Source organism: Aspergillus alliaceus (genome assembly GCF_009176365.1).
Source record: "Aspergillus alliaceus strain CBS 536.65 unplaced genomic scaffold BDW43scaffold_23, whole genome shotgun sequence".
Lineage (NCBI taxonomy): Eukaryota > Fungi > Ascomycota > Eurotiomycetes > Eurotiales > Aspergillaceae > Aspergillus > Aspergillus alliaceus.
This window is the reverse complement of record NW_022474706.1, coordinates 458,381-476,190: the sequence shown is the minus strand read 5'-3', so window position 1 is coordinate 476,190 and position 17,810 is coordinate 458,381. Positions and strand designations below refer to the sequence as shown.

The following is a 17,810-nucleotide window of genomic DNA, read 5'->3' as shown; positions in this document are numbered from 1 at the left end:
CAGTCGGGGAAAATGGGGTTAAGGAGGGGTACATCCAGTTCGTTTCAATACTATATAAAGGTGAATACCCTCCTCATTATCTCCTATCACCATAGACCTAAGCTCGGCCTAATAAAGTCGAACCGAGTAAAGTATACAATCAGCAATTGCAACCATGGTGAAAGTTCTCTTGACCGGTATGCTATTCACTCCTATAACTACCGTGTTTCAGTGTCTGACAATCGTCTACAGGCGGCAGCGGATTTATCGCAGCCCATATCATCGACATCCTGCTGCAGCGTGGGTGAGTGTTGCAGATCTGGGCTGCCGTGATGCTGTTGCCTTGGTCAATTGAGCTGACTCGCACCCTTCAATAGATACGAGACAGTAGTCACAGTTAGATCCGAGGATAAAGGACAAAAGATTCTGAATGCACATCCCAACACCCCGAAGGAGAAACTTTCGTACGTTATTGTAAAAGACGTTGCGGAAGAAGGCGCATTCGATGAAGTAAGCTCTCTCACTTCTTTCGCACCCCAACTGCTCCGTGCTAAAAGTCACCCCGTTCAGGCCGTCAAATCTAACCCACCCTTCGACTATGTCCTCCATACTGCCTCTCCTTTCCATTACAACGTGTCGGACCCGGTAAAGGACTTCCTGGACCCGGCCATCAAGGGAACAACAGGTATCTTGAAGGCAATCAAAGTCTACGCTCCGACAGTAAAACGCGTCGTGGTCACGTCTTCTTTTGCTGCAATTGTCAACGTCAAGCAACATGCTAAGGTCTACAGCGAGGAGGTTTGGAACCCTGTGACCTGGGAGGAAGCTATGGATCCTGCTCAAACCTACAGAGCGAGTAAGGTAAGATTTCTATATGATTGTCTCGGAAATTACACATGCTGACGAGGGTACATGAAGACATTCGCTGAGAAGGCTGCCTGGGATTTTGTCGAAAAGGAAAAGCCCAACTTCGACATAGCGACAATTAACCCTCCTCTTGTTTTGGGGCCTGTCGTGCCTTACTTGAATTCCCTAGATGCCGTTAATACTTCCAACAGTCGTATTAGCAACATGGTCCGGGGTAACAATAAAGACGGACTACCCCCAACTGGCACGTTCCTTTGGGTAGATGTCCATGATGTTGCACTGGCCCACGTAAGGGCAATTGAAGTTTCAGAAGCAGGTGGACAACGGTTTTTTCTCGTTGCCGGCTTATACACGAACAAGGACCTCGCAGATATAATCCGTGAAACATACCCTCAACTTGAGGACAAATTGCCACCTAAGGATTCACCAAGCGATCTACCAGGCGATGTCTACGGCTACAATAACAAGAAATCAATTGAGGTATTAGGCATCCAATACCGATCATTGAAGGACTCTGTGGCAGATACTGTCAAATCACTTTTGGAAGTTGGTATATAAGTTTGGGGAATAACTATAGGATGATATATATAACAGCCGAACAGCATTTGACAAGAATATAAGAACTTTTTCTCGAAACAGAGAATAGGTAAATATACAAAATATGTTAGATTTTTGAAAAAGACAGATTGTGCATTCTCTCATAACGCAGCACGCAGCACCAAATACATCAATGCTGGATATGTATATCGGTAGATAAGGGAGACAGTAAGAGAGAAGTAAGAGAAGACTGGGTTAATCATAGCAAACCTTCAGATATCTTATACTTACTAGGGACATAGCACAATAAACATACTGTGACCCGCAAAATGCAATGGATGGCATTCGGAAACTGTGCTACACAAAGTATCTTTAAGAAAATCCATTGGGAAGCAATATATAATAACAAATACGAGAACTTTAGCTAGTCACTTATCGCTGCGTATAATTTGTGTAAAAGGCTGATGCCGGAGTATGGAGTATGTATTGAGACCAAGACTGCACTTCGTGTTGCTGCGGTTGACCGGACTAAACACTAGGCTTGGCGCGGCCGGGCCTAATGGTTTACCGCGACCAACTTTTCTCCTCCAGCGTGCTCCGGAGAAAGACCACCAGGACGTCGCAATCGCCCATTGAACGCCATGGCAACAGCCAGACTATCCCCCACAGCAAACCTGCTGCGGAAGTCTCGTCTGTTTGCACTTCCCCAAGCATTGCAACCGCCTCAAGATCCACCCACCTCTAAGGTCGTCTTCGAGTCCGACACTGCGACCCTTCCCCATCCTATCCGAGCGTCCATCGTTACCCCGGGATCATCGCTAGCAAGAGGAGATTGGGGCCTCAAGAGACCGTTGCCGGCAAAATCTACCTCTGCTAAATCATCTAGACCGATCGTAAGGGTGAAGGCTCTCGACACATTTGAACATGTCACCGACTTTGAGTCCGCGGCCGATCACACGGTCACTCTTGAGAAATTCCAGGAGCTCCATATGCCTCTTTCTCTACCTTCGAAGGTCAACTATGCAACCAGTATTGTTCCCAGGCACCAAAGCCCCTTCGAGTCGCATGTCGACAACACAGACACTAGTAAAGGACTCGGAGAGACCGGTGCCAAACAATTTAGGCACGCTGGGCCTTGGCTGGCTGGACAGACGGAAGCTGAATTCAACGCCTACCTGAAAAAAGTACGGAATAATAAGCCAGAGCTTTTGCAAAGGCTCCGCGAACGCTTCCTTGAAAAGCGGAGTACCGAGCGAAGAAAGCAAGCTCAGGATAACGGAGAGGATCTGGAGACCCTTGGGCCTATACAGGTTACAGAAGAGGAATTCCAGACCTATCTCAAGTCATTACGTACAGATCCATTCTCCCTTGGTCCCGTGGTATTTGAGTTGTTGGACCTCCCGTCTCCCCCGGCCGTACCAAGTGACCGCATTGGACACAAATACTACCAGTCACCCGGCACCAAGCTGTCTTCGGCTGAATATGCTGTATCCGGCCCTCCGAAGACACATCCCTCCGCTGGTCTGTCATACACAAGGTCGCATGCTTTGATCTATAATCACCCCAAATTTGGCCCTCAGGCGTATCAGCGTCCAGTGGAGGCTCGTATCTTGCGACCAAAGGGAAGGTTCAAGGGCAAGACCTCCAAGGCTATTGCTGGTGTTGGTGGTATCGCCGTGGAGGACTTGAACGCCATGACCTTCGCCGAACAGGGCTCTCCTCCAGGCCTGGCCTATTTTGACGCATCTATCCCCGGTGGTGCCAAGTACTGGGTTACTCCTATCCGGGCTTCGGTTGACTCGGAGGGTAGAATTGGCTTGGCATCATACAGGGCAAGCGCCACTGCTAAAGCTCCTTACAACATTGAGGATTACAAGAAACCGTCCATGACAACAATTTCCGATGTTGCTCGTGGCGACCAGCGTTTCGTCCCGAGAATGGATAGGCATAAACCACGTTTCCGACCTTCATTTTCGGGAGAACCGCAACCACAGTCTTCCACCGAGGATGTCGCTAAAAGCCTTATGAAGACTCTTAGCTCATGAGAGAGTACGGGCATACTTTTCCTGCTCTTTTTTCCGTTTTTGCATGGTTTTGTGCAGAGAGAATAGTTGGTTGTACGATTAGACCATTGGACGATAAATGTAAAACTATTTCTGTGCCTCTGTGATTTGTGGTATGAAGCAGGTTATTAGTATTATATTCTTTGTGCGATAATTTGAATTCTCAATTCACTTTTCTAGATTAGTGGACCTTTCGGCAAGTTCGAAGTCACTAATGTATAGGCGATGCTCCATGTAAGGGCATCGTGTATCATAGCCTAAACGAGGTCTCATGATACGCTTACCATGTGATCTACAGGAATGTCAAGCACCAAATTCCGCGCCTGTATGTGTGTGTGTGTGTGTGTGGACATCCTTGGTCAATGCAAGGCTGGCAGAAGGTGTGGACGTGGGGAAACTTGGACAACCAGTTTTGTCTTTGGACAGGGTCGAGAGAGAACAAAATCTTTAAGAAGATCCAGAATGGCAAGGCAGTATGCCTAGATAGATAGATAGATCCCATCACTATGAGGAGATGGTGCATTGAATATTATAAGCTACTAGAGAGGAATCCAAAAGGGTATTGAAGAAGGAACACTATTCTATTCCTACTACGTAAATAAGGCGTACAGGCAAGCCAAGAAGATGCCCCAGGCCAGAACCGGTGTGGCCCGTGCACCATCCCGGGCCTTCAAACCGCACCTCCCACATCATTCACGCCCGCCCATCAACTGCTCTATATCTCATGCTCAACTCGTGTCTTAGTACATGCCCTAGAGGTTGACTTCAAATGTCCACCCTGGGGTGTGCTCCGCAAAAATGGCGCAAGCAGGTCCTATTACGGACGTCACTCAACGACTCTTCGTTGAGTTAAAGTCTAAGAATGAAGAGACGCGGGCGAGAGCTGCTTACGAGCTTTACGATAATGTCCTTGCTATCTCACGAGGTAACACTTGAGTTCTAATTTCAGCGCGGGCGATATTAATATTCCTACTCTTCTATCATAGATTGGCCTCCAGAGAAATTCCTCGAGTTCTATAATGCTGTTAGTCAGCGCATTGCACAACTTGTCGTTACAGGCAGCGACGCACACGAACGAATCGGTGGCCTGTTAGCGCTTGATCGCCTGATTGATTTTGATGGAGTAGATGCAGCCCAGAAAACTACTAGATTCGCCAGTTATCTTCGGAGCGCTCTTCGCAGCAATGATAATGGGGTGTTAGTATACGCCGCCAGAGCTCTTGGCCGCCTGGCTAAGCCGGGTGGAGCTCTTACTGCGGAGCTTGTTGAGAGCGAAATACAATCGGCTCTAGAGTGGCTTCAATCTGAAAGACAAGAAAGTCGCCGGGTTGCTGCTGTACTTGTCATCCGTGAGCTTGCCAAAGGCTCACCAACACTTCTATACGGCTTTGTCCCTCAAATCTTCGAGCTCATTTGGGTTGCGCTTCGAGATCCGAAAGTACTTATCCGAGAAACTGCTGCCGAAGCAGTCCGGGAATGCTTCGAAATCATCGCCGCTAGAGATTCACAGGTTCGAAAATCCTGGTTCGCACGTATATACGAGGAAGCACTTCTGGGCCTCAAGTCTAACAATGTAGACTGGATACATGGGTCGCTACTGGTCCTTAAAGAACTCCTCCTTAAAGGTGCCATGTTTATGAACGAACATTACAGGAATGCTTGTGAAATTGTTCTTCGCCTCAAAGATCACCGTGACCAGAAGATCCGTGCTCAGGTCGTCCTGACGATCCCTATTCTTGCCTGCTACGCCCCCGTTGACTTTACAGAGACGTATCTTCATCGTTTTATGGTCTACCTTCAAGCGCAGCTGAAAAGGGACAAGGAGCGCAATGAAGCATTCATAGCTATAGGAAAGATTGCTAACGCTGTCGGTGTTGCTATTGCGCAATACCTCGACGGGATCATCATTTACATTCGGGAGGGCCTGGCCATGAAAGCGCGAAATCGTGCTGTTGTCAATGAGGCACCAATGTTCGAGTGCATTAGCATGCTCTCACTAGCGGTAGGACCAGCGCTCAACAACTACATGGAATCATTGCTAGATCCGATATTTGCGTGCGGACTAAGTGAATCGTTGACTCAGGCGCTTTTCGACATGGCGCATTTTATACCACAAATCAAGCCTACTATCCAAGAAAAGCTTCTGGATATGCTAAGTTTGATTCTTAAAGGAGCCCCGTTTAGACCTTTGGGCTGCCCAGAGAGCAGGTTGCCCCCTATTCCATCATTTGCCAAAGATTTCGCCCCGCAAGAACTGCATTCGGATGCAGAGATAGCACTCGCACTCCACACCCTGGGAAGTTTCGATTTCTCTGGTCACATACTCAATGAGTTCGTTCGCGATGTTGCCATCAACTACGTCGACAACGATAATTCGGAAATTCGGAAAGCTTCGGCACTTACATGTTGTCAATTGTTTGTGCACGACCCAATTATCAATCAGACAAGTAGTCATTCAATACAGGTCGTTAGTGAAGTCATTGACAAGCTTCTGACTGTTGGTGTTGGCGATTCAGACTCAGAGATTAGGCGTACGGTTTTGTGGTCCTTGGACCGCAAATTCGACCGCCATCTTGCACGCCCTGAGAATATTCGCTGTTTGTTCCTGGCAGTCAACGACGAAGTATTTTCCGTCAGAGAAGCTGCTATCTGCATCATTGGGCGCCTCTCAAGTGTTAACCCAGCCTATGTTTTCCCGCCACTGCGGAAACTGCTAGTCAATCTCTTGACTGGCCTTGGATTCGCCAGCACAGCCCGCCAGAAAGAAGAGTGTGCCCAGCTCATTAGCCTGTTCGTCTCGAATGCAACAAAACTTATCAGGTCCTATGTCGATCCCATGGTGACCACTTTGCTCCCAAAGGCGACGGATACTAACCCTGGTGTCGCTTCGACTACGCTGAAAGCCATTGGCGAACTTGCAAATGTTGGGGGTGGTGAGATGAAGCTGTACCTTCCACAGCTGATGCCCGTCATCTTGGATTCGTTACAGGACCTCTCTTCCCATGCCAAACGGGAGGCAGCCTTGCGCACTTTGGGCCAGCTAGCAAGCAACTCCGGATATGTTATCGATCCGTACCTAGAATATCCCCATCTTCTCGCCGTGCTTATCAATATAATCAAGACGGAACAGACGGGCTCTCTACGCAAGGAGACCATCAAGCTGTTGGGAATTCTCGGTGCCCTAGATCCATACAAGCATCAGCAGATAAGCGAGACTGTGCCAGACATTCATCATATCAACGAAGTTCAGACGGTCTCTGATGTGGCCCTTATTATGCAAGGGCTCACTCCTTCCAATGAAGAATACTACCCGACGGTGGTCATCAATACCTTGATGCAAAACATACTACGCGAAAACTCCCTCGCTCAATATCATTCAGCGGTGATTGATGCAATTGTCACTATCTTTAAAACATTGGGCTTGAAGTGTGTGCCTTTCTTGGGACAAATCATTCCTGGCTTCATAGCTGTCATCAGAGGATCACCCCCCAGTCGCCTGGAGTCGTACTTCAACCAAATGGCAATTTTAGTCAATATTGTAAGGCAGCACATCCGAGCTTTCCTCCCTGAGATTATTGAAGTTGTTCGAGATTTCTGGGATGCTTCATATCAAGTCCAAGCCACAATACTATTGCTTGTGGAGGCAATTGCCAAGTCTCTAGAAGGCGAGTTCAAGAAATACATTGCTGGTCTCATCCCAATGATGCTGGATACTCTTGAGAAGGACAACACACCACGCCGACAGCCGTCAGAGAGGATACTTCACGCCTTCTTGATATTTGGCACTAGCGGGGAGGAGTACATGCACCTTATCGTTCCGTCTATTGTACGTCTTTTTGACCGAACCCAAAATCCACAGAGCATCCGGAAGGCCGCCATTGATAGCCTTACAAAATTGTCACGGCAAGTCAATGTATCTGACTTTGCATCTCTAATGGTCCATTCCTTGTCTCGCGTTGTTGCAGGCAACGATCGAATGTTGCGACAGGCTGCAATGGACTGTATCTGTGCTCTCATTTTCCAATTGGGTCAGGATTTCAGTCACTACGTACATCTCCTGAACAAGGTTCTGAAGCGTCATCAGATCACCCATGTCAATTATCATATTCTGGTGGGGAAGCTACAAAAGGGAGACCCACTTCCGCAGGATCTCAACCCCGACGAGAATTATGCTACTTTGGCGGATGATGCTAACTATGCCGAGATAGGCCAGAAAAAGATGGTTGTCAACCAGCAGCACTTGAAGAATGCTTGGGATGCGTCCCAAAAGTCAACGCGTGAGGACTGGCAGGAATGGATACGACGATTCAGTGTTGAACTGCTGAAAGAATCTCCCTCTCCAGCTCTCCGTGCATGCGCTAGTCTAGCTGGCATTTACCAACCATTGGCAAGAGACCTTTTCAATGCTGCCTTCGTCTCCTGCTGGACTGAGTTGTATGATCAGTACCAAGAAGAGCTCGTTCGATCGATCGAAAAGGCGCTCACATCACCGAATATACCCCCTGAGATCTTGCAAGTTCTACTCAACCTCGCTGAGTTCATGGAGCATGATGATAAAGCTCTTCCCATTGACATTCGCACGCTTGGCAAATACGCCGCCAAATGTCACGCATTTGCAAAGGCTCTCCACTATAAAGAACTTGAATTCGAACAGGATCAAAATTCGGGCGCGGTTGAGGCTTTGATCACCATCAACAACCAGCTTCAACAGTCTGACGCTGCCATTGGTATTCTTCGAAAAGCCCAAGCTTATCGGGATGTAGAGCTTAAGGAAACCTGGTTTGAAAAGCTTCAGCGTTGGGAGGAGGCACTGGCAGCCTACAAGCGGCGCGAGAAGGTAGATCCGGATTCTTTTGGCGTTACAATGGGCAAAATGCGCTGTCTGCATGCCCTTGGCGAGTGGAAAGTACTCTCTGATCTCGCCCAAGAGAAGTGGAATCAGGCCTCATTGGAACATCGGAGAGCAATTGCTCCTTTAGCAGCTGCTGCTGCCTGGGGTCGTGGCCAGTGGGAATTGATGGATTCCTACCTGGGTGTTATGAAAGAACAGTCCCCAGACCGGTCATTCTTTGGTGCCATTCTTGCCATTCATCGGAACCAGTTCGAGGAGGCAACAATGTATATTGAGAAAGCGCGGAATGGACTCGACACCGAACTTTCGGCGTTGCTGGGTGAATCATATAACCGTGCCTACAATGTCGTCGTCCGTGTTCAGATGCTCGCTGAACTTGAGGAAATCATTACTTACAAACAGAATGTTGGCGATCCGGAAAAGCAAGATTCCATGCGCCAAACATGGAACAAACGGTTACTCGGCTGCCAACAAAACGTTGAAGTATGGCAACGCATGCTCAAGGTTAGAGCACTGGTTACCTCCCCCCGAGAAAACCTTGATATGTGGATAAAATTCGCCAATCTCTGTCGCAAATCCAATCGAATGGGTCTTGCTGAGCGGTCTCTAGCATCGCTCGAGACTGTTGTCTCGGATAACAACGGCACCCGAGCCGTTGCTCCTCCAGAGGTCACCTATGCTCGATTGAAATTCAGTTGGGCTACTGGACGGCAGCGTGAAGCTCTTCAGATGCTGAAGGAGTTCACTACGGGTCTCACTGAAGACTTCACGAGGTTTAATACTCTCATGATCTCGCAGTCAGAACATAATGGTATCAATGGCGTCAACGGCATCCAAGACACAAACCACGCAGATATGATGGGTCTGCGAGAGCGCATTGGGGATGTGGCTAAATTTAGAAGGCTTCTTGCTAAGAGCTACCTTAGACAGGGTGAGTGGCAAACTGCTCTGCAAAAGGGGGATTGGAAACCGGAGCATGTCCGGGAGGTCCTTAACGCATATTCTGCTGCTACAAAGTACAACCGCGACTCTTACAAGGCTTGGCATTCGTGGGCATTAGCCAACTTTGAAGTCGTTACAACAATTGCAAGCCAAGCCAGCAAAGATGGCGCGACGCTGGCCATGGTTCCAGGTCACATTGTCACGGAGCATGTGATACCCGCTATTCGTGGCTTCCTCAGGTCTATCTCATTGTCGTCGACATCATCTTTGCAAGATACTCTAAGGCTGCTTACTCTCTGGTTTACTCATGGTGGCGACCAGGAAGTGAACGCCGTTGTTACAGAAGGATTCACGGCAATCAATATCGATACTTGGCTCGCGGTTACACCTCAACTCATTGCACGAATTAATCAGCCGAACATTCGGGTCCGAAGCGCTGTTCATCGGCTGCTTGCCGAGGTTGGCAAGGCCCATCCTCAGGCACTGGTGTATCCATTGACTGTTGCGATGAAATCAAATGTTACCCGACGGTCACAGTCCGCGAGTAGCATCATGGACAGTATGCGGCAGCACAGTGTGAGATTAGTCGAGCAAGCTGATCTTGTAAGCCATGAATTGATTCGTGTTGCCGTGTTATGGCACGAGCTCTGGCACGAGGGCTTGGAAGAAGCATCTCGTCTCTATTTCGGCGACCACAATGTTGAGGGAATGTTTGCAACTCTTGCGCCACTCCACGAAATGCTTGACAAAGGTGCTGAGACTTTACGTGAAGTATCTTTTGCGCAGGCCTTTGGGCGTGATCTTGCGGAGGCGAAGCATTACTGCATGTTGTACCGTGAAACCGAGGAGATTGGCGACTTGAACCAGGCTTGGGATCTTTATTATACCGTTTTCCGGAAGATAAGCCGACAACTTCCGCAATTGTCTACACTTGACTTGAAATATGTCTCTCCCAAACTCAAAGATTGTGTGGACCTTGATCTTGCCGTTCCGGGCACCTATCAAAGCGGTAGGCCAATCATCCGTATCATGAGCTTTGACCCTATACTTCATGTCCTTCAAACCAAGAAACGGCCACGCAGAATGACCCTGAAGGGTAGCGATGGCAATTCATACATGTACGCACTTAAGGGACATGAAGATATCAGGCAGGACGAGCGTGTTATGCAGCTCTTCGGCCTCGTGAATACGCTCCTTGACAATGATAGCGAGAGCTTTAAACGTCATCTTTCGGTACAGCGATTCCCAGCCATTCCATTATCTCAGAGCTCTGGTATCTTGGGATGGGTCTCGAATAGTGACACACTACATGCACTGATTAAGGAATACCGAGAGTCTCGCCGTATTCTCCTGAATATTGAACACCGTATCATGCTACAAATGGCACCGGATTATGACAACCTTACTCTCATGCAGAAGGTGGAAGTCTTTGGATATGCCATGGACAACACCACCGGGAAGGATCTGTACCGAGTCCTGTGGCTTAAGAGCAAAAGTTCAGAATCTTGGCTTGAGCGACGGACAAATTACACTCGGTCTCTTGGTGTCATGTCAATGGTGGGTTACATCCTGGGTCTGGGCGATCGTCACCCATCCAACCTTCTATTGGATCGAGTTACTGGAAAGGTGGTCCACATTGATTTCGGCGACTGCTTCGAAGTTGCAATGCATCGGGAGAAATATCCGGAAAGAGTTCCATTCCGACTGACTCGGATGTTGACTTTTGCAATGGAAGTCAGCAACATTGAAGGAAGTTATCGGATCACATGTGAGGCTGTCATGCGTGTTCTAAGAGAGAACAAAGACTCCTTGATGGCTGTTCTGGAAGCTGTAAGTTATCAAATTCGGTCTCTTATTGGTTCTGGTGAAAGAGGAAATCTAACCTGCATTCTTACAGTTCATTCATGATCCCCTGATCAACTGGCGTCTAGGAATCCGTGAGTCGCCGGATCGGATGCCATTCTCATCAGAGCGCCGGCAATCAATTATTGGTAATATCAACACTGAGCAAGGCGTTCAACCCAGCAATTTCTCTCGTCACCGGCGGCCGTCCATCCTTGAAGGCGGCATTCTCGACGCTCAGGAAGGCATCCCTAACGAGGCCCGCGAAGCACAGAATGCACGAGCGCTGCAAGTTCTGGCGCGAGTCAAGGAGAAACTAACTGGTCGGGACTTTAAGCCCTCTGAAGAGCTCAATGTCAGTGATCAGGTTGATAAACTCCTTGCGCAGGCAACTAGCGTTGAAAACATATGTCAGCACTGGATTGGATGGTGCAGTTTCTGGTGATCATTTAACATTGTTTCTCTCTGGTGAATATGTCTCTAGGAGTATGACGGCGCATGTTGCGATATGACGGATTTTGCATGGCTCGGGTTTAATACTTGTTTTTTTATTTTCATTTTCAGCCTGTAGACTTATTCTGTTCTATTGATTCCCGTTGCTATACCACGGGTATGGGCAGTCGGGAGCTGTGTTCATAATAATAACATCTGACGTCTCATGCGGCGATCTACTAGTATACCGTACAAGAATACCTGCCGCTTCGCTTACTGAAAACTAACAAATTAAACCTTAGATATTAGGATACGCTCAGAGGTCCAAGTACCGAAAAATGTCTCCATAGAAACTCGGCCCCGCTACTGCTAAGCTCCTCCACACTCGTGTCTACGCGAAAGGGGTATAAATCACGAGACGACACAACAAACTAGCCCAGTGGGTTTTCTTTTTATCGGACCAGCCAGGAAGACCGTAACTTCACATCCCACTGGCCAGTGCTCGTGTTGGGAGCGGTGAGCCAAGCGACATTTAGAGCAGTTGCGCACCACTTGGGCTACCTTGACTGCTTAATTTTGACTCTCAGAGGCCCTCCGACGGGAGGAACAGAGTCTGGGACCACAGAACGACCGATATTACGGTGACCTATCAATCATTAACAAATAGAATATGCCATATTACCTATATCTAGCCCATGTCTCTACATGATTATGCCATCCTCGGAAGGGTGGGGGGGGCTTCGGGTTTTCCGAGCCAGGTAGCCGGGGTCGGGAGAGCCTTTACCCTAGTTTTGACCTAGAATGTCCCATTAAACTCGAAGCCTTTTCCCAAGTTGGCTTTCTTGGGATTAGCTCGTTGTTTCAATCTATTAACTGGTGTGTTCGACGTAGCGTTGACCGAGTTTAGCTGGGGCTGGGGATTACGGGTGGGTCTTGATGGGTTGTACATAAGAGACAGTATATGGTGGCACTGGGGGATTGTGGTCTACGAAGTTCTGCGATAGCGAGTGTGCGAGAAGTTCGTAAGGGATGAGAATTACCTGCCTTGAATTGACTATATATCTTGTAGTGCGTAAATCTCGGAGTATGTAGTGTAATTTGACATAGATGTTTAGCTAGAGGATTTCGAGGACGTCAACTATGCCTGTGTCTTGTCCACTCTGAACTCCAAGTGGCTCGCCAATGTTCTTTCTTTCTCCATGACAGCCGCGGCTTCTTCTGGGTCTTGCATTGCGTGCGGCACAACCTGGTCTCCGAGGAGCTTATCCATCTGTTCCAGTGTGCGGCCCTTGGTTTCTGGGTAGAAGAAGAAATAACACACGAAGGAGATGATGTTAAGTTCGAATAAGAGTAGAAGTATTTGAAGCCCACAGACTCAGGAGCGTTTGGTGAAAATTGGGCAAAGACCAAATTGACCGTCCAATTAGTGAAAGTTGTGATTGCATTACCCAAGGCTCGGACCTCAACGGGAAAGTCTCGGCAGGTAAACCCAGGAAATGATTCCCAATGGGGTGTAGAACAAGCTGAAGACGAAGTTCATGGCCACTATAGAATGCAATTGGTTAGTGTTGCTTTCGTTTAGATACAGGGCTTGTATGGCATTAACTAGTAATGCTGCCGCAAGGCCAGCAGCCGACACAGGCAAAGGTTCGATATGACCAGCTTTACCTAGGATATAGAAACTAATGGTGCAGTAGACGACTGACAGGGCTTCACTGATACCGATGATCATAAGCGATGTTTGGCTGTCGATTCCTAGGATATTGTAGATTGTGGGCTCATAGCTAGAACGCTGTTAATTACTGCTTCTCCTCGTATAATGGGCAGAGTTTCATACTTGTTTATAATGTTCATAGCGGAGAAAGGGCCAAAAGCTTGGACACCGCAACCGAGAAGTAGTCGACGACGCTGAGGATAGGCCTCCAGGTGGTCTCGCCCATTGCACGGTCAGCCATTATAACATTGTGAATTTCGCGGAATTCAGCTGGACCAACTCGGGATTCTTTCCCCGTCAGAGACATGAGCACCAGCCCCGCTTCTTCAGGGCGATCTTTCTTCATAAGCCATTGAGGAGATTCTTTCAAAAACCAGATACCAGCGACAAGTATTAACCCCGGGATACATTGGAAAGCCAAAGGGAAACGCCCTGAGATATTACTTGTTTAATGTATTCCTAGACAGATAGGGGCGTCTAAAAGAGATAAAAGAATGAGCCATCACGAAAACACTGATCTTGAGAAGGAGCAGCCATATCATAGCCATTGAGCTATGAGATAACCAAAATGCCTGCTACTGGACATTTGCTAGCAATATTGTCAGCTACCATACCGAGTGCCCACAGGTTAAGAAGTTTGGGCGGCTAGAGGTCACATCACTTCTCGCACCTGCTACTCTGTATATTCGTGACATGGAATCTGTCTACACCAGTATTTTGGACGATATCATCTATGCCCAAGAGCCAACCGGTCTGGTACCCACAATGGCCCTGGAGATTCGGTATATATGTGGCCCTCTCCATGACACTATTACCTGGGGATGTGCAGTTTGCTTCCTTCCCGAGCTGATCAAGCGCTACTACGGATCTACCCACGTATACTCCCGGGTATATCAGCCCTGTGTACGGTACATGGAGTACATGAAGACAAAGGAGCGCAAAGGTGGCCTGATTGAGCATGGACTAGGCGACTGGGGCTATGATATAGCCTTTGGTAATCATCAAGCAAATATCGAGACCACGATTTACTACCACTGTCTGCGCAACGTGGTAATCATGGCAAAGGAGCTCGGTTTTACCGAAGATGCCATCCTGTATGAGGCCTGGGCTGCACGCATCTATGATGTCTACAATTCTCACCTACTTGTCTCCGATAAGACCGAATACCCCTACGCCTTCTATACATCCCTGGATAATCCTGGCACTCATGACCGCACTATGGTTAATCAAGCGATTGCGCCGCAGTTCGGCCTGATGCCTGTCGGCGGCGCGTATCGCACTTGGACGCTGCGCCCGCCACTTCTGAGCGAGCTCAATTTTGTTGAAGGAGAAGTTGGCTGCCCGTATGGCTTGATCCGGGCGTGCTTTGATCTTAGGCAGACGGAGGAGGGCACGGAAGTTAGGGTACCGACCAGCACTGTCTGTACATTACAACTACCATCCAATCGTAGTTTGACAGCGATCCATAGTAGTGGAAGCCAAGAGGTAAAGAAGATGAATGGGCCAGAAGTGATTCTGATGCCTGTTGTATATAATTATGTGATTTGGCCTTAAGCCGAAGTGATTGGCATGTGAATGAACTGCTGGGGTTTATTTCCCCAATATGGCACCGATAATGGGACATAAGATTTGAGCAGTATAATATAGTATGTCCACTAATGTATCCATTTCTCTTTTTTTTCTCTCTCCTTTTTTTTTTTCTGTTGCTGGGAATTGTCTAGTGAGGAGGGATATGCTTCAGCAGTTTGCAGATCAATTCAAAAGAACCAGCTAAAGATTTATAGCCGAGGTCACGAGCAACCCCGGACTTCCCATCTCATTCTGCCCCATCTTTCCTTTCCCATCCCCAGTCAACATCTTTCCACCCTCAACAATGTATATTTAAATGTGTGCATTGTAGGATCCTTTCCAAGCACATTTGATGCATGATGGAATCCAGTTCCATACCCGACCCTGACGTGCACGCCCACGTCCACCCTGTTCTTCGCGAAGCTCTCCGCATTTCGCTCAGCGCCAAGGAATACAAGATCCTCCACGAGCATGCTGTTCGGCGCGCTCCTGTGAGGGTCCAGTCCAAGCTCCCCTCCCCATCGAGATATGAAGCGATCATTCGCTCCAAGAACAAGCCCAATGAGGCGGCCCTTCGCGCCTCTATTCGAGTTTTCCTCGTCTCCGGCGCCTTACTGAAATTAGTTGAGTGGATACTTGCAAGGATTCGAGGTGACTTGTCCAAGTAAGCTTTCAGCCGAATTAATGAATCTCTGAGTGGACTTGGAAGGCCTCGTCTCATGGCTAACACTTACGTCTCATTTTCGTTTGAATCTGTAGGAAGAAACCACACACCTCTTTCCTCCGCTCCCCCAACTTGCGCCTGTCGGCGTCACTCTCTCTCGTCCTCCTCCTCCACAGATTTCTACATCGTTTCTTCGTCCGACTACGCGCAAACCTTCGCACAGATGACGCCCAACCCTTCCGTAATCGGAACCCCCGAGTGTCTAAAGCGTTAACATCACGCTATGCGCCCGCTGTTGGGGCTAGTTTGGCTGGTTTTGCGCTGGGGATATGCCCTCAGAATCAGCTGCGGCTGACAGCCGCAATCTGGACATCTACTCGGAGCTTGGAGTTCCTTTTCAATGTTATCGACGGGAAAGGATGGCTCGAGAATCGGCCTCTGTGGTTTGGAAGTTGGTTGCTGATGCCTTTGTCATGTGCACAGCTATTCCATGCGTTTGTCTTTGATCGGGAGGCTACACCTAAGGTTGGTTTGATCTGAGAACGTCTTATAAAGTTGCATACTGATTGCTCGCAGTGGCTAGGAAATATCATCTTTAGACTCTCCCGGGGCTACATCCACGACCGCCCTGAGGGTTTGCCCGCGGAGTTTTCTTGGCCGGGAAAGGAGGACGTAGTTGACTCGCTTGCAACTGTCGCTGATCTGCGCTGGCCGTATGTTTATACTCGTCACCTACACCTGGCATATGTTAAGCCTACATCTAATCTTTCAATCAGTGCATTTGTCTCGCCTATCTTACATCCCGGTGACCTCAACACCCTCCCGTCAGCTGTCAAATCTATCTCACCAATCACTGGCCCTGCCCACCCATCTATCTCAACCCTGTCTTGCGCACTGCTTCATCCAAGCAGTCCCAGCTGTGGCACAGCCTTCCTGCAGAATATTCTCCTCTCAGTCCCTCGCCTAGCCCGTTTCCTAACGACCGTCACCTTGGCCTTATCTGTACTGAAGTTCAAGAAGCTGATGGCCAATCCCATCACGTCGGCTAATGCCCTCTCGAAGAAAATCATCACACTTACAGCTGTCCTTTCTGCGTCTGTCGGTTCCGCGTGGGGTAGCATCTGCCTCTGGAACTCTCTGCTCCCCCGCTCAGTCTTGCCCACGAAACGCTTCTTCCTGAGCGGTGCGCTTGCAGGTATGCCCTTTGCTTTCCTGGCGAATAGCCGGAGTATTTTCCTGTACTTTTTCCGAGCCGCCGTGGATTCGGCTTGGAAGACGGGTGTCAAGCGCGGGCTATGGAAAGGATGGAAAGGCGGCGACCTATTCCTTGTCGTGCTTTCCTGGGCACTATTGGGCTCCATCTTAGAGAGCAGACCGAATGCGGTTCAAGGTCCAAGGATACGGAAGGCGTTAGCATGGATGAAGGGGGATGGATATGTGGACCCGGTTGACGTTGCAGCGAAGAGAAAGCTGAAGAAAGCGAAAAAGGCTGAGGCCGAGGCTGAGCATTGAGAGGGGATTTCCATTCTGCGCTATGGCTTTACTATAGTACCACTTTATCCCGTTACGCGCGATGTTTTAGGTCTGTTTTCTCTACTCCGCAGGCGAAGTACACAGCGATGCACTCTTTTTGTTGATACCACAGCATATCAAGTACATATTTCAAGTCCGAAATGTCTAGCTGCAGAGTATAAGCCAGTAGAGATAGTAAGAGGCAGGACCAGCTGAAGATAAGCTGTGAAGACGTTAGTAAAGAGCCAAATATATATATATAGTACACCCGAATCAACTTAGAAGCAAGAGAAGTAAAAAGTACGAAAAGCGTGTAAGAATATTTGGGGAGTAGGAAGGAAGGATAATCCAAAAAAGAAATCTTCCGTTGCGGGGAATCGAACCCCGATCTCCTGTGTGAAAGACAGGTATGATAGCCGTTACACTACAACGGATGCTGCTGTGAAAAGCAGTAAGTCTTCCATATATAAGCAAATGGCACAAAGTAGTAGGTTATAGCATTGGGAAATTTTAAAAGGTACGTATTAAATTGCGGAGGGAGCTACTTTTACCCCAACCCTCACCGTAGCTTTCCCCAGCCTCCCCATCTTACAAGTAAAGTACCCTTCTTTACGCTTGGGCATATTATTGCCGTCTATTTTCTAGAACCACTAGATCTGAGTACTCATCGGATTTCGTCCGGCACAATTACTGTGGGGATCTGCTCACGATGGGGCCTCAGGAACTCCTTTTCCGACCAGACCATCAAGTCTGGATTCCGGGGTAGAAGCGGTGATGAACGGGGCAATTGACTCTCCTGCAGTCTGTCTTTGACTTGGCAAGCTACAGCTTCTCCTC

General features: G+C 48.4%; 5 protein-coding genes and 1 non-coding gene across 6 annotated transcripts; 4 read left to right on the top strand and 2 right to left on the bottom strand.

Moving 5' to 3' along the window:
* Window positions 1-154: 154 nt before the first annotated feature.
* On the top strand, window positions 155-3,428 carry BDW43DRAFT_300492 (mitochondrial 37S ribosomal bS1m domain-containing protein; the record flags this gene model as incomplete). Its single annotated transcript, XM_032044906.1, has 6 exons — window positions 155-176; window positions 232-283; window positions 357-489; window positions 550-840; window positions 898-1,396; window positions 2,035-3,428. 6 exons carry the CDS (start codon window positions 155-157, stop codon window positions 3,426-3,428), a joined length of 2,391 nt encoding a protein of 796 aa, XP_031900179.1.
* A 302-nt stretch (window positions 3,429-3,730) lies between these two features.
* BDW43DRAFT_277029 (uncharacterized protein) lies at window positions 3,731-3,991 on the bottom strand. Its single transcript, XM_032042026.1, has one exon. It carries the CDS (start codon window positions 3,967-3,969, stop codon window positions 3,739-3,741), a length of 231 nt encoding a protein of 76 aa, XP_031900178.1. The 5' UTR covers window positions 3,970-3,991; the 3' UTR covers window positions 3,731-3,738.
* Window positions 3,992-4,163: 172 nt separating this feature from the next.
* Window positions 4,164-11,741, top strand: tor (putative TOR pathway phosphatidylinositol 3-kinase TorA). Its single transcript, XM_032042025.1, has 3 exons — window positions 4,164-4,371; window positions 4,433-11,070; window positions 11,138-11,741. The coding sequence occupies exons 1-3, from the start codon at window positions 4,245-4,247 to the stop codon at window positions 11,525-11,527; spliced, it is 7,155 nt and encodes a 2,384-aa protein (XP_031900177.1). The 5' UTR covers window positions 4,164-4,244; the 3' UTR covers window positions 11,528-11,741.
* Window positions 11,742-13,993: 2,252 nt separating this feature from the next.
* On the top strand, window positions 13,994-14,782 carry BDW43DRAFT_311411 (bacterial alpha-L-rhamnosidase-domain-containing protein; the record flags this gene model as incomplete). The annotated part of the gene is made up of 1 exon (XM_032047190.1): window positions 13,994-14,782. The coding sequence occupies one exon, from the start codon at window positions 13,994-13,996 to the stop codon at window positions 14,780-14,782; it is 789 nt and encodes a 262-aa protein (XP_031900176.1).
* A 285-nt stretch (window positions 14,783-15,067) lies between these two features.
* On the top strand, window positions 15,068-17,170 carry BDW43DRAFT_277026 (uncharacterized protein). Its single transcript, XM_032042024.1, has 4 exons — window positions 15,068-15,461; window positions 15,557-15,986; window positions 16,038-16,174; window positions 16,238-17,170. The coding sequence occupies exons 1-4, from the start codon at window positions 15,154-15,156 to the stop codon at window positions 16,971-16,973; spliced, it is 1,611 nt and encodes a 536-aa protein (XP_031900175.1). The 5' UTR covers window positions 15,068-15,153; the 3' UTR covers window positions 16,974-17,170.
* Window positions 17,171-17,335: 165 nt separating this feature from the next.
* BDW43DRAFT_t117 lies at window positions 17,336-17,407 on the bottom strand. The gene has a single exon. It is a non-coding gene; the product is annotated as a tRNA-Glu (tRNA).
* Window positions 17,408-17,810: the final 403 nt, after the last annotated feature.

What these genes read in the sequence shown, in the direction of transcription:
- BDW43DRAFT_277029 (XM_032042026.1), bottom strand. Translation starts at nt 3,969, where the DNA reads ATGCACCATCTCCTCATAGTGATGGGATCTATCTATCTATCTAGGCAT.
- BDW43DRAFT_277026 (XM_032042024.1), top strand. Translation starts at nt 15,154, where the DNA reads ATGATGGAATCCAGTTCCATACCCGACCCTGACGTGCACGCCCACGTC. An exon ending in ATTCGAGGTGACTTGTCCAA is followed by an intron (nt 15,462 to 15,556) that starts GTAAGCTTTCAG and finishes TTGAATCTGTAG; the next exon opens with GAAGAAACCACACACCTCTT. An exon ending in GTCGCTGATCTGCGCTGGCC is followed by an intron (nt 16,175 to 16,237) that starts GTATGTTTATAC and finishes TCTTTCAATCAG; the next exon opens with TGCATTTGTCTCGCCTATCT.
- tor (XM_032042025.1), top strand. Translation starts at nt 4,245, where the DNA reads ATGGCGCAAGCAGGTCCTATTACGGACGTCACTCAACGACTCTTCGTT. An exon ending in TGTCCTTGCTATCTCACGAG is followed by an intron (nt 4,372 to 4,432) that starts GTAACACTTGAG and finishes CTTCTATCATAG; the next exon opens with ATTGGCCTCCAGAGAAATTC. An exon ending in TGATGGCTGTTCTGGAAGCT is followed by an intron (nt 11,071 to 11,137) that starts GTAAGTTATCAA and finishes GCATTCTTACAG; the next exon opens with TTCATTCATGATCCCCTGAT.